Genomic DNA, 26,723 nt, shown 5'->3' with positions numbered 1-26,723 from the left:
AGGGCCCAGCAGGAATTATGATGCAAAGTCTAAACACTTACATACTTGTTCTGTTTCCTCCTTCCCCAAACACTTTAACTCCTTATGGGATAGCACATGGGAAACAACCAAGTATCGAAAAAAGCTGACCACCAACCTTTACCTCTGGTTCAGCTACACTTCCAGGGTGCATTTAGCGTACTTTCCACAAAGCAAAAAATTAAAAAAAAAGAAAAAGTACTGACAACATATCATCACTGTAACATTTCAACATCACAGCACATTGAACAGCTCTTGTCTAGATCTTCAGAGAGGGAATCAATATTTTAATTTGAATGTAGAGCTTTTCAATAATTTCTGTGTTGGAGGTATCTGATTCTCTCAACTTTCTTTTATGTGTCACTTAATGATAAATATAATTTTGTTTGATATTAACTCTGTTTTACGCAGAATGTTCACATCCTGGGGATAAAAGACACTGTATAAATGTTAGGTATTATTATTTGTAGTCATTTATTGGGAGCATTAATAAAAAATATATTTCCTGAAAAGCATGGAGATTAAATTAATTTAGACATCCTTAGCATATTTTAAGTGCACTAAAGCTCATATCCAATAGTTATGGAAGTCAATGGAAGGATTATTACTTTCTTCAATGGCCTTTGGACCAGTCTGCGAAGCAAAAACACATAGTGAATGTGAGTGGTAATTTGGCTTATGCTTAAATAAAACTAGAGCACACACAACTAAGACCAGACTTGTGCATCACAACCTGAATGAGCTCAGGTGTGTAGTGCAGCGTATGACTTGCATTTAAGACATAAAGCATAACATCAAACTTTTTATTTTATTTCCTCAACAAATTCAAGGCTCGTGAGAAGCAGAGGATTCTTGACAAGCCTGGATGCCAGCAAGACAGACACAAAATCCAGTCATAATTTCTGGTTGCTCTTTGTTACTTCCAGATTGGGGACAATTTCTACCTTCACATTCTGGATAATTGGCTGATTTCTTAAAGGAAACCTCTGTACATCTTATTTTCTGAACAGCATGTTGAATCACAATTTTGCCACTATCAAGGAAATGCAGCATTTTCTGAGTATTCCAAGGCATAAATTATACGTCTGGTTTGTGACTCATGGCTAGTAGCGTTCCCCCTCATTCTAGGCTCTTGTTAATTTAGGAAATGTACACCTTCCTACATTTGCTTCTATTGCTTTCAAAAAAGATCTGTAATAGAATCCTATTGGAAGACTAATTTGCTAGCTAGCTATTGCATTATGGTTTTACAAAGAAAAGAACTAATGCACTCAAACTTACAGGCCCAATTTACAAGGGTTTTGTGAAAATTTGTATGAAACTTGAGGTTTCATAATTCATTCACTTTCTCATGCCTCATATTTAAACTAACCTCCATGGATTAGAAGCTGAGATCTTTTTTTATGCTAAGCTTGAATAGCGTGGAGGGGCTTTACCTGAAAAAGAAATAATTTAACATTCCCCAAAACCTCCCCAATGGAAATGCTGCCCATTGGGTTCTCTTTCTCAAGCTGAACTCTTCTGAGGCAATTCCTTTGAAAGGTAACAAAAATACTCCTACTGTTTTCTCTAAAATACTCATCTCTGAAACTCTTTACTAATTCAAAACATTAAAAGGTATCAACAATTCAGTAGTAAAATTGCAGCTTCTCTCAGGAAAACTCTGACACTGCTTTTTCAAATATCTGTTGTCATACCGCTGTAGGCTCTTCTCTGATCACTTCTGCAAAATCAAGCATTAGCAGGTTGCACCACAGTTTGAAGACAAGACCTGCAACCCACGTGCTCGGTAACTTGCATTAAAGGGCAACACAATCCTTGATGCCCAACCTTCCCAAAATAATGCTGGATGTCATCACATCGTCAAAGGTGTAGTTTCCCCACATGAGAGAGCAGAGCTTCAAAAGAACACTTTTATCTTTTAATAAGTGTGTACAAATGTATTTTATACACCCACAGAAATAAATATCTCTTTTCATGTATGTATACACATACACATACTACAAAGAATCAATGTAGAAACATGCACTTGTCCGAAACTATAGTGATCACCTACATTTTATTTGACAGAGAGATAGAAAGAAACATGCTCTAACAGCGTGAACAAAGAGATGATAGATGGAGGCAGATACTCCACACATCTTGTGATACACAATGGCAGTAAGCTCCATAAGAAAATGTAGCTTCCTTTCTTTGACCAAGTTTTAATATCCCCAATTTTAGAGTGGTCTTAAAACAGCTGCCAGTTGTTCAGTCTTTAAAACATCAAAACAGCAGTGGTGGTATTCCCTACCCCAACAGTACCTTCCCTGGGTTACTGTTGAAGCAAATGAGGAAGGAATGATAAGCAAGTAAGGGCACTAGGTATGGGAATAAAAGAAAGGAAAAGAGATGTTTTCTGTTTCCTGAGACCTGATATTCCCAACCTTCCCTTTGTCACTGTAGTCTCCATCTTACCTCCCACACCCAGATCTTTCAGAAACATACCAGCCATCCCTTGAGCTGATGCTCGTTAGTAGAGCTAGCCCAGCTGAGGACATGGACCTTGTGCTCATCACAGGCCACAACAGTTGACTTTGCTGGGCAGTGTTTTATCTCATTCTGCTCCCACTGAGAGCAACCAGAAGAGATAAGATGGGTGCAGCTTGTTGTGTGCACCAGGCCTTGAATCTCATCCACACAGAAACATCTGTTCACCTCAAAATGGCAAGGAATTCAAACTGAATGTGCAGCACATTTGTTCTCACCTCATAGCCTCTTCATTTTATTTTAGAATAAACATAACAAAACCCTGAATTTAGTTTTGCACTTGCTTAAGAATACAAGTCACTACATATCCACTAAGAGTTAGATCCAGCTTTCAGTAATTCCTAGGAAACTGTACTGTGGCTGGTTCTTAGCAATGCAGAACTTACAATGGAAATACCAGTCTATCACTTTGTTCTTTTTTTTTCCCTATAGTGTAAAATGTAGGCAAGACCTAGCTTTCCTATTCAGACTTAGTTCTCTGTTTTGCAAATTTAAGACAGTTGCAACTATTTTTGCATGCAATTTCCTCTTAATTTATATCTTTTGCAATTTATAATTACAATGCTTTTTTAGGATAGTAATACATTATGTTTTGCTCACTCCCACAGATCTGACAAACTTCTCTGCCAAGCAGATGAAAAGCAATTTAAAAAAAAATTTTTGCTCAGGATAATCACCAGGATAATTTTTGCTTTTTAGTTGTTTGGTTTTTGACAACACATATGCTTGGTGCAAATACATGCACACTAAACAGATGTAAAATCAGATATTATCATTCTTATGGTACAATAGATATGGGGGGGAGGGGGTGTTTTTAGTTCCTGACAGAAAATTTTGCAATGATTTGCTTATTGGTCTACCTACTGAAATCCAAATGACCACTTACATGAACAAAAACATTTGCACGACCTGCAGGAAGTCTCAACAAAATCAGTTCATAGTAAGTTATTATTCCCATAAATAAAGGTGCTAAAATGTGGTCCAATGCAGAAATATTGCATTGATTAGATTTTTATAAAAACAAAACAAAAATACCCCACAAACAAACTGTCCTAGTGCATAGTCCTTATTTGGCTGAATAAGTCTGTCACAGATGAGTGGAATGCACCTCACTCAGAAGACAGAAGCAGCAATATGTTTTATTGAAATAAAATAATAATTTGACAAGGTCCAATAAGTTTAATGGCAAGGTTCACCTTATTAATTACTGCATGGAAGAAACATACAAAGGAAAATTGAGTTAGAATCAAGTTGAAATGATTCACACAGAGACTGGAGATGCAAAGAGTAAGGAGGACCCTCCCATTGAGTCATGAGGTTCAGAGTGGATCCCCTTGCTTTCTAAACTCCTTTTGGAGCCTAGGTGCGGCTAGGTCCAACCTTAGGCTCAGACTTGGTCAGTGGTTTATGTCTAATGGAATTATCCATACAATATTTACAATAATATTGTGTAGCTACATGGATTAGTAATGATTCATAGGATTAATTCAGCATGCTATCAGTCACTTATCGAGGATCTGTCGTGGGTAAGGGATCTCTCTGCCTTGGGTAAGGAAGGATCTCTCAGTCTCAGGTAAGGAATCTCTTACCTTGAGAGGTGTCCCTGCTCAAGGGGAGAGTCACCTGGCATGCAGTCCAGCTGCAATTCAGGGAGAGCTCAAATTGGGCCCATCCTGATAGTAATATTTATAGGGTGAAGTAGTCGGCTGCTAGTCAATACTTACAGACCAGATAGGCGTCTTCGTTTTAGCCCTGGTATCTTATTCTGTACTTTGGTTATCTTGCACTTTTGGGTTTCGAAACCACCTTTCAAAATATTTTTCAAGACACCTTCACTCCCTTGTATGTAAGCCAGGGGCTTTCCAGCTCGCAAGTTCACCCCAAGGACCTGAGGCCTGTTGCTCCTTAGTCAGCCTGAACCAAAGTACAGCTAGGAGTCAAGTGTATCCATCACACTCTCCCCATCTATAATTATTAGACACCATTTCATAATAATGCCAGTCTTTCCTCCTCCTTTTCAGGTGATTTGCAAAGAGCCCTCATCCTCCCTACAGCTGCTAACAATGTAAAATGGAAAGATGAAGTGGTGGCCTTTCAATGGATGTCACTGATTGGGCGGAGAAAAAGATATGGAAATTTACATTCTGATGAATTCTTCAGGGAATGTCTTACTGAAAATCAAAGCAGCAGAAATCATAAAGGGGGACATCCCTTGGTGATGAAAATCTCAGGCAGCAAAGCTCCTTAGAGAGAATAAGACTTGTCATAAGTCCCTTTCATACACTTGTTACGCTCCCCAAAGATTCAGACAGTCTCCCAAAAGACTTCTTTGGATGGTTATGATTGCACAAGAAAGCTTATGGATTCATTATCTATAGAGAGAACATGGGTTTTAACAACTCAGGTATATTTTCTTCTTAAAAATAAAAGGACTAAGTGCTAGCTTTGTAGGTACGAACCCACTTGTAGAGATATCAGCTGCGCATACTTCTATTGCAGGACTTTGCTGTGTGTTTAGAGGAAGAAATCTTTAACTGGACGGTAACCAAAACTCCCAATTCTGTCAATGCTAGCATGCAATGCTGGGCAGAGCATTCAGTTTGCTCTGCTGCCATATGCTGATTTGGATAATCAGTGTATTCGAGAGTATAAGTACCAAGGCAGATGCGACATGCTCATTCCTTACAGGTGATGAAAAGCTTTATTTGTATTTGTAAAATGCATTCAGATAAAAGTCATTCTGAAAATGTAAAGCATAACATTACGCAATTTACCTTGTAGGGTTCCCCAAAGAGGTTAAAACCTGAAGCAAAGAGATCTTCATCTTGCTGGACTTCCTGGTTTCTTCTCTCCCATTCTTTCCGCTTAAGTGCACTCCGGTCTTGCTCATAGTGACTGAACAAGAGAAAAGACAAAAAAAGACCACATATTATTTTCCCTGTAATTTAGTTACATGTTCATTACTATCAGTAAGAGCAGCAAAACATCAGAAAGAATGCAACTCCTGAGGACAATTCTGAGAGAAAGAAGCAGCCACTGAATAATTTTCCCAAATGTAAATTTGGAATCAGAATACTATATGAAATTGGGCAATAGGACAGTCAGTACACTTCTAAAATGAAAACAGACAAAAATGTTCTTTTCAAATTAACAGAGCATTATGCAGAAGAATAAAATACATTTTGATGCATTTGTATGAACAGCCTGTAAAATACATGCGCACACACACGAATGCACACACGTGCCCACAAAGGATATGTCTGTGCAGAGAAAGCAAACATGAACTCAAAGAAGCACAGCAACTTCTTCAAATCCATTTAACTGTGTAACACTCGTCTCCATCCATCCCAATGCTCCAGTTCAGCCTCATGTCATTTAGACCACCTAATTCTGTCCCACGTACTTGTTAGAATTTATGTATGGCTTCATTGTGGATGTCAAGGGTGTTCTTAAAAGTGTTTTTGTAGCAGGCTCCCAGAAGAGACTTTAGAATAGTTGATTCCAGTGTCAGATAATTCTACACACAAACAAACAAACCGAAAAGGATCTAGCGCCTCAGTGTAGCAATGGCGAGTGACACTTATCGGTATGTCAGCTTACTTTGTGCACCTGCCAGACCTAGATGACAAGCTGAGAGAGCACATTCACTTCTCCCCTGAATAGCACTGAAGTACTTTGGTCTCTTGGCTTTGCAAACTACCGCCTGCTCCTCTGAGGGAAAAGATATAATTAAAACCCTGAAGGAGGGGGAAAAGTAGGAAAGGAAAAAGAAAAGGAAAAGATGCGTGCTTCAACTTGCACTGACAACCTCTCATGTGACAAGCATTAAGGGACACTTCTGTGCTTTCAACCCATATTTGATTTGTTATGAGGCTTTTGGCTCTGCTTTGTGTCAGTTAATTAGCTACCAAATTCCAGATGACAATTTGAATAGCAGATTCAGTATACGCACTGGTGTTATCTGTTGTAAGCAGTATTTCCCTGATAGATTCTGGACACGTATGTACACATCCATGCACACCCTCTACGTACAAATGCATACGTACAAACTTACATATTACATATGTGACAAAGAGCAGTTAATTATCCTATCTCTGGCAAGAATGAATTAAATCTCCATAGAGCTCCACTGCACTTGGAAGATAACCAAATATCTACAACTTTTGCCTTTTTAGCTCAGCATGATGTTGTATTGAAAGCTTCACACCGAGAGATATAATGAGGAATGAACTGCACAGTGATGAGGCTTTAACAGTGTATAAAGTCACTGATTTCTGAGTGAAACCACAATTACTAATTTGAAGCACCAGCTAATTAAAACCACAGCTATGTATTTAGCCTCTTGTTATACCTACTGCAGTTTATAATTATGAGGACCTCTTTATCTACTCAATTAAAGTTCTTATGATTCAGGCAGGTTGTGTTTGAACCTGCAAGCCCTGCAGAGAGCACAGGAAAGCATATGTCTGTTGCCTGATGACTCCATGTATCCTTACACTCATATTCTTGTTTTTGTACAGGGAAGGAAAGAAAAAAAGAAAGACTAATGCCACAATGAGATCCCTAAATAAAAAATATTAATTAATAATTGGTTTAAGCAATTCAAGATCACTCAGGCTTGGATTGAATGAGGCTTGAGTATGGCTTGTAAACAGAATGCAAAGCCACCTACATAGGCTGAGCTGAATGATTTCCATCCATATTTTCCTTTTACAAGTTAGAAGGTTGAAAAGATGCCACATTTTATTTATTTATTTATAACACCTCCTGATGTAGTGACGTCACTGGCACCAATATCAAGCTGCAGAACATTGTTATAACCATTTTTGGTATTTTTGCAGAAGCTATAGTACTATTTGCTGGTTTCCTGAGGGAGACGGAAGGGAAACTGTTGTAAGCAACAGTCACTTTACTATACTATATGTGATCATATTGCTCACGCAATACTGCAAACTACAAGTGACCTGTTCGCTAAACGTTGAAGGGGGGCATGAGTCTCCCTTCCTTTCATGTCCTAAATCAAGATTAAAACCCACAGGTATGGGAATGAGTGAGTACAAACTGTTTCCCAAATTGGTACACGAAGATGAGGATAAGGTTGACTCCAACTCTCCCCACAACCCTGGAGTAGGGGGCTGGTTTAGCCCAGGAATAATCCAGCCCGGGAGCAGTAGGAACACACTGTATTCACCCCCTCATGGGAGATCTTTCCAGGGATTTCTTTGGCAGTTTGACCCTCAGATTGTGTGACTCTTGCAGCAAGATCAGATTATTATGAAGTTATGAGCCCAGACTTGATGCCAGCAGAGTGGATCTAGCGTAAGCAGGATTTTATATCCCGCATAAGTAACCTTTGCTTATGGGAGCAGTCCTATCCCAGGCACTGCCAGCATTCACTTCAGAAAGAATTATTCATGAAAGTTAGAGCTGCATTTTACAGCTTCCCAATGGCAACCTTGGCCTGGAGTTTCAGGGTGAAATCCTGGGCCCATTCAAATCAAACTGAATCTGGCCACTCAACACACAGATCACAGAATCACAGATTACAGCACAGAACAGATCTCACACTTCATGTGAGGTTCCAGCACTTTGTCATCTAAAAGCTGGCTCTGGTCTCCAGCATTCAAAGTATTTAGGGAACCATGCCATATCCTATCTGAGAAAAAGCAGCAAAGGCTCTAAGACTATTTAGATACGTTTTGTGACACATTACAAAACCACAAATTCAAAAATGATGAAAAAAGCAGTAATTCAAAATGGCATAATCACTTTAAAAGACATTAACTTAAGCTAAGACAGTATTTACAATGTTAACAGCAAGAGGTTGAAAAAAGCCAGTATTTTCAAACACAACATACTGAAGTATTTCTCTTTTAGTGCATGTGTTTATGAAAGATACCTATTCCATGCGCCCAAGAGGTGAGCACAAAGGCGCATCTCGGGCCCTGGATCCCAATGATGTTTACAGACTACCAAAATGTAAGCACCCTTTTTACAACACAAGCAAAGCCCTAAGTGAATTGCATCAATTCACTACCTTTGCATCAATCCAAGTCTCTCTCTCTCATATAGTCTCTTGTGAGAAAAAAAAAACCAAACCCCTAAAAAATCAAAGGTTCATTTTGAACATTCCACTCACACAGTCACATCCCAGCCTTAAGTGTACAAAGTATCTGTTCAAAAGGAAGTGGTTGCTCATCCTGTCAGGTCAATTACTTGGCTTATTTCTCTGCAAATGTACTTTTGCTATGGCAATGGTTGACAGGGCACTGACTGTGGCTACGGAAAGTCAAATATTATAAGATCATACACATATTAGCGTAACAACTTATTTGGGTTCCTTTGTAATCCAAAGAGGGATGCTTCTTAGATCTTAAGGCTGCAGTGCACTGAGAACCTAATGGGATGCTCTCCAGAAACTCAGTGTGGCCACAATGCAATCTCCAGGACTTATGTTTAATATTTAGCTTAACTAATGTTCTGTGAAATAAAGATATGTGATTAGTGGTGAGGGTGTCAGTGAAAACTATAGTCAGATACCATGAGGAACACCAGAGTTCAGTCTGTCTCAGTATGAGAAATACCTCATGACTCCTCTAAAGCCAGGAGAGTAGGAAATCACAAATACAGACTTTTGAATCATAGAATCATCAAATCATTTAGGTTGGAAAAGACCTTTAAGATCATTGAGTCCAACCGTTAACCTAGCACTGCCAAGTCCACCACTAAACCATGTCCCTAAGCACCACATCTACAGGTCTTTTAAATACCTCCAGGGATGGTGACTCAACCACTTCCCTGGGCAGCCTGTTCCAATGCTTGACAACCCTTTCAGTGAATAAATTTTTCCCAATATCCTAATTTCCTAAACCTCTCCTGACGCAACTTGAGGCCATTTCCTTTTGTCCTATCACTTGTTACTTGGGAGAAGAGACCAACACCCACCTCTCTACAACCTCCTTTCAGGTAGTTGTAGAGAGCGATAAGGTGTCCCCTGAGCCTCCTTCTTCCCAGGCTAAACAACCCCAGTTCCCTCAGCTGCTCCTCATATGACTTGTGCTCTAGACCCTTCACCAGCTTCGTTGCCCTTCTCTGGACACGCTCCAGCACCTCAATGTCTCTCTTGTAGTGAGGGGACCAAAACTGAACACAGAATTCGAGGTGCGGCCTCACCAGTGCCGAGTACAGGGGCACGGTCACTTCCCTAGTCCTGCTGGCCACACTATTTTTGATACAAGCCAGGATGCTATTGGCCTTCTTGGCCACCTGGGCACACTGCTGGCTTATGTTCAGCCAGCTGTCAACCAACACCCCCAGGTCCTTTTCCACCAGACAGCTTTCCAGCCACTCTTCCCCAAGCCTGTAGCGTTGCATGGGGTTGCTGTGGCCCAAGTGCAGGACCCAGCACTAAGCCATGTTGAACCTCATACAATTGGCCTCGGCCCATCGATCCAGCCTGTCCAGGTCCCTCTGTAGAGTCTTCCTACCCTCAAGCAGATCAACACTCCCACACAACTTGGTGTCGTCTGCAAACTTACTGAGGGTAAACTTACTGCACTTGACCCCCTCGTCCAGATCATTGATAAAGATATTAAACAGAACTGGCCCCAATACTGAGCCCTGGGGAACACCACTTGTGACTGGCCACCAAGTGCATTTAACTCCATTCACCACCACTCTTTGGGCTCAGCCATCCAGCCAGTTCTTTACCCAGCGAAGAGTACACCTGTCCAAGCCATGAGCAGCCAGTTTCTCCAGCAGAATGCTGTGGGAAACAGTGTCAAAGGCTTTACTAAAGTCTAGGTAGACAATATCCACAGCCTTTCCCTCATCCACTAAGTGGGTCACCTTGTCGTAGAAGGAGATCAGGTTAGTCAAGCAGGACCTGCCTTTCATAAACCCATGCTGACTGGGCCTGATCACCTGGTTGTCCTGTACGTGCCGCGTGATGGCAGTCAAGATGATCTACTCCATAACCTTCCCCAGCACAGAGGTCAGACTGACAGGCCTGTAGTTCCCCGGATCCTCTTTCCAGACCTTCTTGTAGATGGGCATCACATTTGCTAACCTCCAGTCAACTGGGACCTCCCCGGTTAAGCAGGACTGCTGACAAAGGATTGAAAGCAGCTTGGTGAGCACTTCTGCCAGCTCGCTCAGTACCCTTGGGTGGATCCCATCCAGCCCTACAGACTTGTGTGTGTCTAAGTGGTGTAGCAGGTCGCTAACCATTTCCCCTTGGATTATGGGGGCTTCATTCTACTCCCCGCCCCTGTCTTCCAGCTCAAGGGGCTGGGTATCCAGAGAACAACTGGTCTTACTATTAAAGAAAGATGTTTTGCAAACATTTTAAAAAAAGAGATTTAGAAGAGAACAGCTGCAGGCCATGATACTCGCTGTATCCAAGAGGGCCAGTTCCCTAGAAACAGCTATTACATGACAATGTAGTTTAAATACATGAGCTTTATTGTTTTGTTACCACTTATTAGATTAATAATTGAATTTGAATGGGGAAATCTGTACATAAATCTGAGAAGATCAAGAATGGTGAGCAGTAAGAATGCTACAAGAGCACATGAGACCACTGATCTACAAATTACCAGCGTGCTGGATATGGCAGAAAGAACAGTAACCATAATGCATTAACCAATGCATTTCAAAATAACAGCATTCGATACTTAATCCTTTAAAATCAGACCGGCATACATCCATTTGTCATTCTTCTTAGCTACGGACACCCTAAGGGACAGTGGTGAGCTGAGGCACCGTGACAGGCCAGGTGCTCAGCCTGTATGAATCCGCAGAGTGTCAGCAAGGCCCATGGAGCTGCACCCTTCACACCCACTGTGGCGCACGATGGCTGCGGGGACAGTCTGGATCAAGCAGAGCATGGAGAAGGGGAGAAGGTGGCTGAGGCAGGAGGAGGTTATGTCAAGGCAAAAGATAACAGGCATACATGTCGGTTTTGGACTGGAAGCTAAAAATGTGGATCTAGTGGTAAGAGATGGAAGTCACATATGCACTGTCTACAAAAAGGAGAACTAGAAGAAGTATAAAATTTGGGGCATTGGAAAGGACAGTGCAATCATCTGTGGTGAAAGTGAGAGGATGTGGTGCAAAAGATCTGGAGGGAAAAGAAAAAACCTTTTAGAACAGACTGCAACAGAGCAAGAGGTTAGAGGGAAGAGTTAAAGGAAAGCTGAAGAAATAAGCCCAACAGCTAAAGGCTGAGACCTAGCATTTGGGGTTTATCTTCAAAGATGTGCTAACTAAAGCTACAGAAGTAGTCTCCCAAAGCGCAGAAGACTAGGCAAGGCAGACAAGAGCCTTAAAGACAGGAGAAAGAGTAGAAGGAAAGTCAGACCAGACAAGTTTGAAGGAGTAGTCACTGTGATATGAAGAAAAAGTAGAAGAGAAAAAAATGATCAAACACCTAATGTTGCAGAGGAATCATGAATGAGAACAGAACACTGCTCTGTTGATTCAGTCAAAACAACAAAAGCCCAAAAGGGAAAGAATCAATAAAAAAGCTGGAGCAGAGAGGCTTTATAGTAGTGACAGACTACATTCACGAGGATAAATGAACAACATTCAAGAAAAACAGCATTCATCCACAAGTTAGGGAAGAAATAGTTGTTGTTCTTGTTAACATGTCTGAATTCACAAAAAATGCGCACCATGATCAAATCAAATATTCCCCTGTACTAGTTCCACCCCCTCTTACAATATCAGATATGCCTAAATGATGAAAGAAGTTCTCAAACTGAAATGTTTTTCATTTGTGGAAACAAGAAATAAACACAAGCTTCTAAACTAAGACACGGTGGATATAAAATTATATAAATTTGAGAACTGAAAGTCCTTTCCCAAGGTTATTTCTTCATAGTTCTGACTTTGGAACAGAATCGTTGCTCTGCCACGAGCACTCAGGAAGTTGGTGAAGTAAATTCAGAAACGGGGCTTCCTCGAAAACTAACTCATATGCTTGCACAAGGTATTAAACATCCCAAATAAAAAACACTCATGAACATATTTGACTTACATGAGAAATCCAACTCAGGTCAATGAAAATATTCCCATTATTAAAATACATGCTTGCTTTTCCACATCAGGGCAATTCTTTTCCAGTGCGAGTAAAAATGTAAAGCACGAAGCATTTCACCTGATAATCAAACTAGGTAAAGACTATTTCTAGCAAATACATTACAATGAGAATTCAACTCTACATAACTCCAGGTTTATCTCATAACAACTCCATTGATTTCAGGTAAAAGCAGAGTACCACAATATTGTACAAGGGAAGGAGAACAGGCTTCCTTGGTATATTCAGATTCTCCCAGTATACATTCTGGTATTTCAATACATTTATTCCAAATGAAAAAAAGAAAAAGCAGCCTCAGGTCTTAAATTTCACTGCAGGTCTTAAAATGTATTCAGTAAATGAGGGGAATTTCAAAACCTGATATTTAAGCAGAAATATGGCCAACTTAACTTATCTTCCCTGCTCCTCTGAAGTCTTTGTTTCACTTAATGATAAACATCATAAGCAATACCACACTTAAAATAGCAAAATTCCTTTTCCTCTGTTTATCACCACTGAACTTGCATCTTTGTCCTGGTAATTTTACTACTTGACAGAGACCAATCAAGCCATGATAGAATAGCTTTACAACTTCTCACTATCTTTCATATTGAACACTTACTTTAATGTTGTGCTCTTCTTCATAGCATGAATAGTTACTGAAAGTATCTAGCATATCTATCACTGCACTTCAAGATAAATGATTTATTTTAAAATTTAGAATATTCTGGCTTTGATGTTCAACAGTTCTGTAGAGAAACACTTGAGATGGCCACTGGTTATCTATCCACATGAGCTAAATCTCTTAACAATTTGCATTAAAAACAATGTCATTCCTGTAGCACATTTGATAGAGAATATAGAAGATTAAAGCCCCCAAACAAATTAACACCCAAGAGACCCCTGGGCAATTCATGGAAATTTAAGCTAGGAGGCCAAGGGTTTGGCTTATCTTTGTCATATTCTTCATTCTTTTTAGTTATCCCCCACACATACACCTAGAAAATGTTATTTGCACTCAATTTTCTCCTCTTTTTGGTATTATGCAGCCCCAAACCTTTCCTTAATGTGAATTTGGAAGGAATGATTCTGGGGGAATGGATGACAGAGATAAGCTCCTGAATAGTAAGTGTATAAAGAATAGATGAGGTTTCAAAGGGGAGCATTTATTGTTTCCTGTATCATAGCACATTGTCTTTCGATATGATTAGTTATCAGTCTGAGTTATCAAAAACTGGGATGAAATAAAGCGCTTACGCAGTTATGCTTCATTGATGTCAGCTAGGGGAGCATGAAAATCTCCATGAAGTTGGGTAATTGATGTGTAAATCAGAGCTCAATCACTCTGTAATAGAAATGGTCCCACTGAAAGTATGGTTGCTGAACACTATTGCAGAGGGGTGGGAAAGAAAGAAACAGAATCAAGACAAGACTTATTTATAAAAAATTAGAGTAACTCGCAATTTACACCATTTTCTCTTCAAGAGAGAAGTGCTGTCAGATATATTTAAATGCAAGCTGCAGACCACTATATTTGGATATCCTTATTCAAGAATAATTAACTGTTTCTGTTTTATTAAAATGCTCGGGGACACTGTTATGGATATTTAAAAAGCAAATTAAATGAACATGTTCATCCTTTGAAAGGCAACACGTGTAAATGACATCAGTGATTGTAATTTGGTTAACAATGTGTGTTCAAGGTATGTTTTGGAGTCCTGTTACAGTCTTCTTGTCAGTTCAAATTTGTAGTATGAGAAACAAAAGCAAAACTGAAGAAAAGGGGGGGGGGGGGGGGGGGGAGAGAGAAAACTAAAGAGAAAAATGGTTATAATATAACCACAGCTCCAAAAGGACATTAAAAGACAAATAGTCATTAGAACATCATTCACATAAAATAGCTTTCCAACATGCAATATTTCTAAGAGTAAACACCTGATAATTAAATAAAAGAGCTAGTTAAGATAACATTATGGGCTTGTTTTTGTTGTCTTTTTTTTTTTTTTCATTTAATAAATGAATGCACATTAAGGCATTGATATCAACTTCCCAGAAACACCTGGAATCCAGTATTCTAGTTATGACTTACACTAAACCACTGATAAACTCTAACAAACTTCCATAAATGTGAAACTTTTGAGCATTTTTGGCATCAAACGAATTACATTCAGGACAGGAGCTGGATTAGGAAGCTCTGTTAAATGGGTAATGTGCTGTAACTGTAAGGGGACTCTGATTAGTACAAGGGGGTTGAATAGGGAAAGAGGTTCAACCTAAATTCCGAATTTCATTGCCATCATGAGTTAATAGAATATGAAAGTTTCTTTTCTTTTTTTAATTTATTTTTAATTCTGTTGATCTCTCCTGGAATTTGAAGTTTCTTCAAAATTCACTGATGGCAATGAAGCCATTAAGTCTTTGCCGAAGTATATAAACTATAATTCAAACATATTTCACAGCATATCTCCTAACAGCTTCCTAGCTGCCATCATACTTCACACGCCCATCAGCACCAGCATTCTACATATTAATGTGTTACAGATGAATATAGTTGTGTTCAGTTGCATGCTGTGCATTATTCTTTATACACATCAACAGCAAACATGTCATAGTACTGCTACAAAGTGTATATTTGTACATATATTACTCCCAAGGCATAACACTAATTTGATGCAATTAAAGATCTTCTGACAATGGTTGTTACAGTCTGTTTTTCCTTCATCTGGATACCTCAAATTATTAAAAAATTCTTGAAAATGTCCAAGTTTCTTTTTGTACATGCACCATTTTCAAAGATTAAAATGTATTTTAATATATGTAAACACAAAATCTTTAATTTATTATCATTTAATGTGTACAGATTGCATTCTCATATCTGAGCTGGAAAGCATTTTGGAACTCTACTTTTTTGTCTTTACCCTTTTTCATATTTACAAGTAAAATTGTTCTTTAATATTACTACTCAGAACTTTTCTAGGCACCTGTAGGATGCTTCCTTGAAAACAGAATCCCCACATTTTGCAAGTATTTTCTTGAAGTATCAGCCATGATATGCAATAGACAGCTAACAGAAATAAATCTAGCCTTTTAAAAAATGTTACAAAACAATCATTGATTAACACATCCTTTTGGAGACAGATGAATCAGCAGACTCAACTGCTTGAGTATTTTATCACAGAAATACTTCCGTGCTACTCCTACAGCTCTAATAAATGCAGTCATTTACTAACAGGCACCTCTACTCCCTTGAGCATTTTCTCATGCTGCACAGCTCTTTAACCACACGTTCTTAAAGTTAACATGTGCTGAAGAATACCACCACAGGAAAATTAAGAATTCAGTAGGACGACTATTTCATTCATCAATTTTAGATTGAAGGAGAAGTGCACGCAGGCCTCTGTGTACTGTGCACACATACAGATTCGGAGACCCCAATCCACAGACAAATAGTGCTGTAAGCCTAATAAAATTTAATTGACTTATTTAGAACACTGGCTAGAGAAATTATCTTCTAATAAATTATTCTTCTCTCAGTTGAAACCCTATATAATTACCACCATTTGTTCTAGTAATATCTACTGGTAAGGAAAGAGTAATCAAATAAATTCAAGGCGCTCTCGTTTCAAATTCAAGTAAACACACATCCCCTTTTCAGTGCTGCTGCGAAATATATTGCCCATCTTGGGCACTGGCAAATTGCAGGAGATGCAATGATTTTGTGGCTTCATGAGACTGAATGGTCATCAGCTTGGAAAGAACCTAGAACATTTCAAACTCCAAATTTTAAGCATTCTTCTGCTAGATGTTACAAAGCCTCACAGAAATTAGGTGCCTGTTACGCACAGCTTAGGAAAGAATAATAATATTTCGTACTTTTTTTTTTCCTAAATAGATTCAGAGTCAGCAGGTCAATGGATTATCATCATCATTGGTTTCTAGTGAGAAGATAATCTATAACAAATAATGCTCATGTCTTCAGCAAACATATAATGCTTATTCCTCGTTTATAAACAGAGTACAAAGAGTATGACAAAATAATTTAACCAAAGCAGCACAAAGTTCATCAGCATTGCTGAGGTTTACATCCTCTCTAAGGGCACAGTTCAACTTCAACTGATGCTACTGGCAATTTTCCCAGTGAATTCAATGAGGGTTGGATGGGACCTAGCCATTTAATCATGACAAAAAAGCCAGGTCTCATAACACAGCCAGCTCTAAGCAACAGCAACTTCTTGGTATAAACTAGCTTTTCTGTTATATTCCTCATGCTAACATAAATTCTTTATCCACTGCCAAGAGTTCAGAAAGTCTTAAGTACTAACCAGCACATGCCAAAGCTACAGAGCTTCTATGGTCATTATTTACAACAGGTATTAGATTTCCTGTTTGACAAATGCAAATTAAATGAAATTTAGGAATTTCTTTAAAAAAAAAAAAAAAAAAAAAAAAAATCAAGTGAGACACCAAATAAACTTCCCAGTCTACCCCACAGGCCATTATCACTTTGAGCTAAAGTGCAGTTTTCTTTTTTTTTTTAGTGATGTTATAGATTGTACATGACATCTCAACCAACTGACTGAGGAATAATCAAATTTACCTCTATCCCACAATAAGTATTGACACACACGCACACACACACACACCAGGCAGCAGATCACAGACCTTGTCACTGAGAAAAAGTAAAGCAAATGTACAATGCTCCCTGAAAAAACAACACCCTTAAATTTAACACAACATGGGAATGCTGTGCTATTAGGGATATGGCATGAGGTGTTACTGACACAAGTTTGAAACATGGCCTGGGATTTGAAAGCTAAAACTGAGCACTTAAAAAACCCTGTAAAATAATTTCACTTCTTTAGACAGAGCAAATTCATAACACATATCTTATTTAGACTGGCCAAAACTACAACCTCATGTCTGAAATTATTTGAATTTTTAAGGTGGGTGTGATGCAAATGATTATCCCAGTACTGCAGTTTCCAGAGCCAAAAAGAAACTATATCTGTTTCCCCAATTTTGTTTTGAATATGTTTGAAATCTCACATGTATAATCGACTTCATGAATGACAGAAATATCACAATGAAGAAAACACGGCCATTTAAGGCCAAATTCCCAGAAGAAATTAAAACCAAAGTTCCGTTTAACCCATCCTGCCTCTGACAATGGTCAACAGCAAATGCCCAGTAAAGCCCCTAGAAACAGAGCAAAGCGCTCCCCAAAATACTGACATTGCCCTGAGAAATTTTTGGCACATGAAGCTATGTGTTAAGTACAAAAGACCTGGTATCTTTGTATTTAACATCTCTAGAAGACTTTTCTCCAAAGAATGCTCTCAAACAGAATACTCTGTGGCAAGGAGTTTCACAACTTATCTGAAAATCATCACCTTATCTCAAACTAGGTTTACCACTCATATAGGTCTGAAAACCTGATTGATTTAACAAGATTGATTGTATTTTATTGAGTATGTGAGAAGAGAACTCGTGCATTTTTTTGGGGCACCGACACTTCCTACAGGCAAACAGACAGGAAGCTCCTATGCTCTTCAGTCTCTGGAGAATTTCAGGCGCACATCCCACGGCACTAACTATACCATGCATTTTCAAGACCAGACACATGGATTACTGCATCCTGAATAATAGTTATTTATACTCCAAACCCTTTCTATTTTTGTCCCTTCTGCTGTCAATCAGCAAATGAATATCACTTATTTTCATAACATGAACACAATGTGTTATTTAATAAAAGTGCATCCTTTTTAAATTCCCTACCATAAACCATTTGTCTAATAGAAATATTATACTATGTAACATGCAAATATTGAAATGCAATGCAAGTTGAGTCATATTCATTGGAGGCTGGCCAACTCCAGCACATTTGAGTATTTAATAATAAAATAGTCTAGTATAAAAATATGTAAACTAGGTTCCATCCTGCTTTAATACTCACTTAACATGAGCAGAAAGTGAATGCAATTTTGTTTAAATATTAAACATTACATTTCTTCTTTTGATTATTAAAGTATTATTAAAGCTAAATGAAAATGTGTTTGCAACCTCCTTCCTCTGAAGTCTTATAGGTCACTGTTATCACTAATATTTTGTTCCTCTAGCTGGCTTCTTTAGGGCATCTCAAAGCTCTTTACGAATCAGACCAAGGCATGCTCGATTACACCTCTGGGAAGGAGCAACTACTGTCAAGCAAAACAACTGAGGGAATGAAAGTTTAAGCAAGTTGATGACGGTCATTCAAGAAGTATGAGACGGCTGTGGCAAGAAAACTGAGGAGTCCTGACTCTCAGACATTAAACTTCACCGTAAGACCAGCTGTAACTTGCAACCATTCATCCACCACTAAACTCTGAGGTGACAACCATCAAGTTGAAATTTAAGACTATCTAACAATACCATACAGCGAGAAGGAATTATCTTTATGTGTGTTTCCAGAACATTGGGTCATACACCGTGAGACAAGTTTTTTCCTGCTGAATGTCACTGGGAGAGGTCAGCAAGGATGTTCTTATTACATTTGCTGGAAGGATGGAGAGTATCAAATGATTTAATTTTGTGTAGTGCCCCACTTACTTTGACAAACTGATACTGCACAGGGCATAATGTCATTAGGTGATTCAAGTACAAGAGCACTCAGCTTCCCACCTCCTTTCATACCAAGGGCCCACGAGTGTTACCGCAGCAGGCTCAAAACTGGGAAAAGTTGTGGCTGCGGAGGCTATACGGGCCCAGTAACATAAAATACTGACCTCCTCCTCTCACCAGGAACTCCCATCCTGGCAGTCACCAGAAATAAGCTTCATAGTCCTCCTGAAAGCACCTGCCTTCCCCTCAGCCTCTTGAAGCACTTTCAGCACTAGGAACAGCCCAAAACTGCATGTGACCTTCAAGCGTCATGTCCACGGTCCTCTGACCCCAACAGCAAAAGGACTCTGAGTTAAGCTGTATTGACAGTAAAGCAACATGATACAATCATGAGAGTATGATGTACTTCCACTTTTCAGCTGGTATTGCCTTTGAAAATAACTAACATTCAGCTCTCCTCATTATGCCAAATGTATTAAAACCTCAGTAGCCACGGTAGGAAATGTGTGTTTTGTCACACACACTCTTTAATGTGACAAAAATACAAATTTATGGTTTCTTTCATACAAATACCTAATGGGGTTTGAATAAAATAAAATAAAATCTGCACATTGCCATGTGGAAATTAATTTTAAAGAACTGTTTATCAATTTAATTCCACTGATAGTAACAGACAGATTTATGAGGCAATTAACTAAATATTTGTTTTTTCACATTTCAATTCATTATAGTAAATTAACAATTTTCCACTTGAAAGTCTTGCATTGCTACACTGAAAGCCTAAAAAAAAAAAGTGTCTATTACTGTCGGTCTAGGAAGGATTCTCTGATTTTTACAATGTGGATTATTCTCCTCATATTAACTTAACATACTGTATGTAATTCAAACCCTGCCACATTTCTGGATTGCCCCAGAATCTGTCATTCTTTAAATGCCAGTTTGAAGCAACCAGATATAAATAAAGAATAATTACAGCTCTAAAGCCAATGTAACATCTGTTCAAGCAAACAATCCTACAGAGTGGATTTTATAGCCACGTAACACCCACCTATGGTTAAGACAAGCCTGACACACAAAACCAAGGGCCTCTACAGATCTAGCCTGGCCTCCCGAGCCACAAATGCCCACATCAGACAACATGCCCTAAAAGAGCTGATGGAAGGAGCAAAATGAACCAAGCCTAACATTAAGTTAAACACCAAGTAAAAATTTCCCACAGGAAGGGTCAACCTTTACTCTAAGGTAGCTCACCTCTGCGGCCAGCACAGCCCAAACCCTCAGAAAAGGAGGTCCCGGCAAGGCTTTCTCCCTGCGCACTGGGAGCCGCCAGCCAACGCCCCCGGGATCGGTTGGCCACGGCCAAATGCAGATTTTCAGCGCCTCACACTAACAGCCTTTACAGCAGTTTGCATATCATTAGCTATGAGCCCTGTGACTGCACATGTATAGCCACATTTCACATCTACCTTTACTTATTTTGATGATTTAAACATTTTAATGATTTCAGCTTCAAGGAAGTCATCTGGCTATGGCTGTGTGGATCTCTTCACCATTGTGGGCCAGGTTTAAACACATTAAGCAGCAGTCAGAAGAAAGATCTACAGCTTTATGTTCTCTTAACTGGTATTGTACTGAATTAATATCAGGAGGAATATACTCTATAAATATAAAAGCATCTGCTTATATGACTCCTTAGATTCTTTTCTCGTCTGTGTCAGTGTTTCCCTACCTGAACAGAAATAGTCTTGGTCCCTCCATACCTCAGCTTGTCCTTATGGAGAGCAGGTCTATTAATACTTACTGATCTCATGGGTTTCTTCCAGGTCAACTTGTCAAGGATGCACCCTCCTGAGGAAACCGTACCAACTACATTCCTCAGTTCTGCGCAGATTCTGGCTAAGTATTTCCTTGAATAAAACATAGTTTGTCCACTTTTTAAAAATCGTCCTGTTAATTCACTGAATTACAGCACAATCACTTCAGAGCATTAGTCCAAATAGGATTTGGTAACCAGATCTGATCTAGAAGATTTAACATTTTACAGGCCTTCATCTCATAATGCTGACAGAAATCATCACGCAAAGGGAGAAGATGGGACTGCCTGCCACACCGAACGATGAGAACCTGTGATTCATCAGATAAATCACTCATTTTTTTCCATTGTTAATATTTACAAATTTGGTAACAACAACAGGGAACAAAGGCTCTCCTGACAGCTATTAATTCAGCACAATGTGCAAACACTAGTTAAGCAGTTCATTGCCATTAGCAACATGCATTCCAAATTGAGAAACTGAGTCATGGAGAGATTAAAGGACTTAACTCATGGCCACAGGATGAACCAGCGGCAGCAGCTGGAGTGGAACCACTTCCCATTACCCATGTCTTAGTCCCATTACCTACAACTTGATTAACCTCCCTTTTTAATGGTAAGGAGCTACTACTACAGCATCTCTATTCGCACTACCTACCAGAAAATATACCTCCCACGTATCACATTGTAAGTGCTAAAACCAAAACTGAACGTTACCATTAATACTCTATTTATAGTGTTTGTCTCTTTCGAGTTGTAACACCACCACAGCCACCACCAGCAAAGTAACTTCAATTTTAGCACTCGGGAGGCTAATAATTTTCAAACTAATAAAATACTAACAAATTTTAAAGTACTGCAACTGGCTAGTAGAAAGGCATTAATTCTTGATAAATGCTCCATACATTATTATTTATCAAGTTCTTAAGTACTGCGTAGTATGTCATCCTACCAATCTACTAGTTTAAAACAGATTAAATATAAGCACAATATGTGAGCATCTTTAAAAATGCAGACAGCAAATTGGTACTGTTCTTTATCCTTTTCACTAAAAAAAAAAAAAACCAGTAAAAAAAAAAAGTCAGTAAATCAGTGACCTCAGTACAGGGAATTTTCTGGAGACTAATGATGGGCTGGGATAGATGGCCCTCACTTGTACTTTAGGTTATCAACTCCTCCCATCCGATCATTAATTCCCCAGGAAATGCCTTTTGCTTCAATAGCTTTTGCTTAAATGGATAACTAGCGAGAGAAAAAAAATCACGCCACTAGAAATGAACTACTGTAGAGCCTCTGAGTTGCATCTACCATAATTTGCAGATAAAGACTTTACAAGTGACTTGCAAAGGCCTGTTTAATTGTATTTCTGACTCCTCCTTTTTTTCCCTTAGCATGATAATAAAGGCAGCCAGTGGGCAAAATTTTTGTGATGGGCAAAGCCAGTGTGATGCTCCCTATAAGCTTGCAGAGAATGTTTGGAAAGGTTCTTTAAGATGCTTTCCACAAGTTCTCATACATTAAAAAGTACAGGATACTGAGCCTTAATTAAGAGCTTCTTTCTAACAGTGTGAATTTTGGATACATGAAACAGCATTAGGCCCGTTTTATCTTGAGGGGAAGGGAAAGACAGGAGAGAAGGAGAAAACAAGCTTTCAAACCCTACTTAAATAGGAAAAAGAAAAGAGCATATGACCAACTCCTTATTTTCTTTGCAAGACACATTTAATATCAGGATGCTGTGGAGAGGCCCTGCATCACTCAAGTTTCATTATCATTACAAAATACAGCAGAATGCCTTTAGTCAGAAGTTTATTATCATAAATAATTAAAACAAAACTATCCTTATGGTATGAAATAAATGAACAAAGTACATTATAGGATGCATTTGTTCTGGGTTTTATAGCTGTTTGCTGGCTCCCTACATCAGAAAATCCTGGAATTTGCAATCACTCTCCTGATCATTAGTCTGAATCGGGAAAATTTTACTGCAGCTGGCTCAAATGACTTCTTCTGTCAAAAACAGGACCATAAGTGCTCTTTACTAGTTGCATATGCAACATACATTCTTGTCATAAATCAGAGTATGTGATATGCAAAATGCTAAAAGAAAATCAAAGCATACGATTGATATCTGAGAAAAACAAAGAAAAAGGAGAGAAATTCTAGCTCTAAAATTAAAAAGGTTGTCTGATTTCTAATTACAAAAACGTGCCAAGGACAGATGAAACGATTAAATCTCCACAATACTCATGCTAACAGTATATTGTTCTCATAAGCTTGAAAGTGTTGGGCACACTCGCGTTCTTTGAAGTTTTGCTTTGTTCCTTTGACTTATTTTATGCAGGTCAAAGATCACCATCACAGCACATATCTGTCACTGAAGGATAATAACGCTACAACTCAGTTTGGAAGCAGGCTAGGCTGGCATGTTAAACTAGCAACAGACACATCAATCTCACTATTCTTGAAGACCGTGCAGTTCAGCGCCAGGAGGTTTGAACTCAGAACTAATGATAGTTACTAGTTTCTGCATCTTGATGCACCAGGTTAGGTCTCTCTTCTTTTGAGCAGCCTGTCCCTATGGACAAGCAAAACATGCCAGGAAAGCAAATTATCCTGCTAATCCAGCAAACACTGACAGAACCCTACTGGAGAGCAGCAGGATTGTAGGGAAGCATGCAGAGACCTATGGCAGCAAAAAAGAGCTTTCCAGGGAAAAGACTAGGAAAACAGAACAGTCATCAGCAGCTGCGTAATAATTGTAATTTGTGAGAACTGGAAATACCATTATTATTTGTGTAGTAGCACAGAATGTGAAATATTGGAGCATACCTATTGTCAGCTAAAGTAACTGATAAACACCCATAGACAGGTCAGAATATAATCTCTCACTCATCAACTAGAAGTAAGTTTTCTTATATATTACTTGACAGTGATAAACTGGGAGTCAAATAGTTTTTGTTTTTACCTAAGGAACCAGCTCCAATATGAATACCTAATGCATTTACCTGCCAGTCCTTTGCACACAGCTAGTCCAATTAAACAAACCCAAGGGGGTATGGCACCTGATGAAATTCCAGTCTCTGTTTTACAGTTACAAATAAATTAAATCCATGTATGCCTATAACAAAAATCAGCCATATTCCTGCCTCAAAATGAAACTCATCTGCCATGCCAAACATAAGAATTTTACACATTAAGATGATGGCATTTCTTAGTGCCAAAAGCAAGGGGAGGAGAGGTGATGTTTACATTTAGTGTTCATACCTTCACATGTCAACCCAAGGCTCTGGTGTTAAACACCAAAGAGGACATCTGTGCTGAGGGTTTTTTTGGTTAAATTGAGCCTGATTTCAGAGCAGGTATGTATGTGTAGATGCGTTTACACTGCACCAGTTTCTTAAATGCTCCCAGCTTACACTTCCCACCACCTGGGCTACCAGAGGGGGAAATTTAAAAGAAACATATCATGTAAAAATCGTACATCTAAGTGCTTCAGAAACCCAGGAGGCAAATCGGTATCTTTTGTGTTGAAACTTGCAGCGTTTTAAAGCAAGGAGAGGAAAAGTGGCTTACAGATGAAGCAATGAGTTTAATGGGCTACAATTTTCTCCTACAACATGGAAATTGAAATTGCAAAAACGGCAAGAATATATTTGTTTCTAGTTCCATTGGGTCATCGCCTCCTCCAGGTGCCTAAAGGCAAGTACCACATTCCAGCGTGCAGTTGCTATTCTTTCTATCTGAAGCACAGCTCAATAGTCTTATGGATCAACTTTCCCTCTTTGTGCACCAGAACCAAATCCCGTCAAAATTAAGTGGAAGCTCTCTGCTGACCTCAGCAAACACTAAATCAGGCCCTAGTGCATTCGAATGATGGCTTTAGTTTGCAAACAGATAGTATTTATCAAAATCACATCAAAATACATAATGTAACACACAAGCATAAAATATTTTTTAACATACACACACATATATACATTACCTTCTTTACATAGGTATTTCCACTGAATCATTGGGGGGGGGGGGGGGAATATCTTCCCCCTCAAAGCACCCATGTACTCCTATTCCCTTGGGAAACTCTGCTCAGAGAAGTACTCTAGGGAACCAACTACAGCTTTGTTACAATAAAGAAACTATGTATGGTTTCATATTTACAAAAACAAAAAAATTTTTGCACTTAAAATGCAGAACTGGTGAGAGAGAAAAATATTATTCATGTATGTAGGATTTTTTTTTAATGGGAAACGCTGAACAGAGCCAACATCAGCTACTCTGTAATCACAGCACATAACAGCCCAAAATTGTTACTGAAGCTGCACAAACGAAAATAAAAAACAATTAAAAAATAGAGAAATAACACTGAAATTATTAAAGCCAGTTTGATGCCCAGTCATACAGTTGACCTCGGAATCAAACAAGCTGCTGGTCTGTTAGGGCGCAAGATGAAATACCCTACAGGAGTTTAAATTCCAATCCTAGCTCAGGAGTTTCTCTTAATATCAAAGCAGCTTCTTAGGAAAGCAAATGAAGTACATTACCTCTGGTAATGGTAACCATTTACTCCTTGAAAAGCCTTGAGAGAGCTCTCACACAGGGTAGCCTATGTTTTATTAAATCCTTTTGCATACTTTTATTTTCAGGTCATATAACCTGAAGGACAAAGGATTCGCTTAAACTTTTTAAAGTATTCTGATTTTATCAAGGATTAGTTGTTCTGATTCTTCAATAATTCAAGCTTCATCCTAACAATGTACCATGTTTAAATGTGAGCAGCATTAAAGCAAAACATATTTACAACATATTTCTATTGAATCCCAAATGCTCAGCACAAACAAACCACTGGCAGTACAATCAATATGAAGACCTCACTCAGGTCTTCAATTATTCACATTTGTTGTTTATACTAAACAGAATCTCAATACGATGAAAACTTACTTAATTGCACGGCATGAGGATATAGTCACGTCTGCCTATAGGTAGTTATTTTGCTATTTAGAAAGTGAGAAATAGAAAGAGGGAGAGACAGACGTTCCCTCTTAACTCATTGTTTCACAGTTATACCGAATAATAAACTATTAGTGCCTTGTGCCCTAAAGTTGGCCAGAAAAGCCTTATTAACAGGTCAGCTAAGCTGTGTATACAGATGCCTTGTTTTGCAGAAGTAGATCAGAGGTCCATTACATATATTTAAAGTAACAAATAATAATTTATATTATTTTAAAATAATTCTAAATAATTAAAATTATGCAATTATGCAATTGGGAACCTCTCATGGTAATTTTAATGCTTATTTTGACATTATACAAAGCAAATATAGAAACTTTACCCCAGACATTGTGTAGGATCAGAAGTCATGAGACCTGATCCACACAGGTCAACACTGGGACATGTTGGGAAATATGTATGACAGAAGGACCAAGAAGGAGAACCAAGTACAGGTTTAGTATGAATGTCTGCTAATGACTGAAAAGACAGGGCTTTTTAGAAAAGTGATGCTTGACACAGAGACATGAATTCCCCTCCATTTACGAGATGAAACACACTGCTTTGTTCTTCTTCTTCATCATGATGTACCTCTCAGTCTTCTCAATAGGAATGAACAATTCCTGATACCGAACTGCTCAATCAAACAAAAGTGGGCCTCCCCTGCTTAGCTGGTTTATTCCCTACCTCCTCTAACAC

The 26,723-nt window shown here is 38.7% G+C and overlaps 1 protein-coding gene across 3 annotated transcripts in view; it reads right to left on the bottom strand.

The window, feature by feature from the left end:
* The window catches only part of AFF2 (ALF transcription elongation factor 2), a 345,448-nt gene that overhangs the window by 248,877 nt on the left and 69,848 nt on the right, over nucleotides 1-26,723 (bottom strand). For all 3 annotated transcript variants that reach the window (XM_075513358.1, XM_075513356.1, XM_075513357.1), the window contains exon 2: nucleotides 5,322-5,442. In XM_075513358.1, coding sequence (XP_075369473.1) covers nucleotides 5,322-5,442 — 121 coding nt within the window. The remainder of the gene's footprint in view (nucleotides 1-5,321; nucleotides 5,443-26,723) is intronic.

Source organism: Mycteria americana, chromosome 10, assembly GCF_035582795.1.
Source record: "Mycteria americana isolate JAX WOST 10 ecotype Jacksonville Zoo and Gardens chromosome 10, USCA_MyAme_1.0, whole genome shotgun sequence".
In the NCBI taxonomy this organism is placed as follows: Eukaryota; Metazoa; Chordata; class Aves; order Ciconiiformes; family Ciconiidae; genus Mycteria; species Mycteria americana.
The sequence above is the reverse complement of the archived record's forward strand: the minus strand, read 5'-3'. Positions and strand labels throughout refer to the sequence as shown.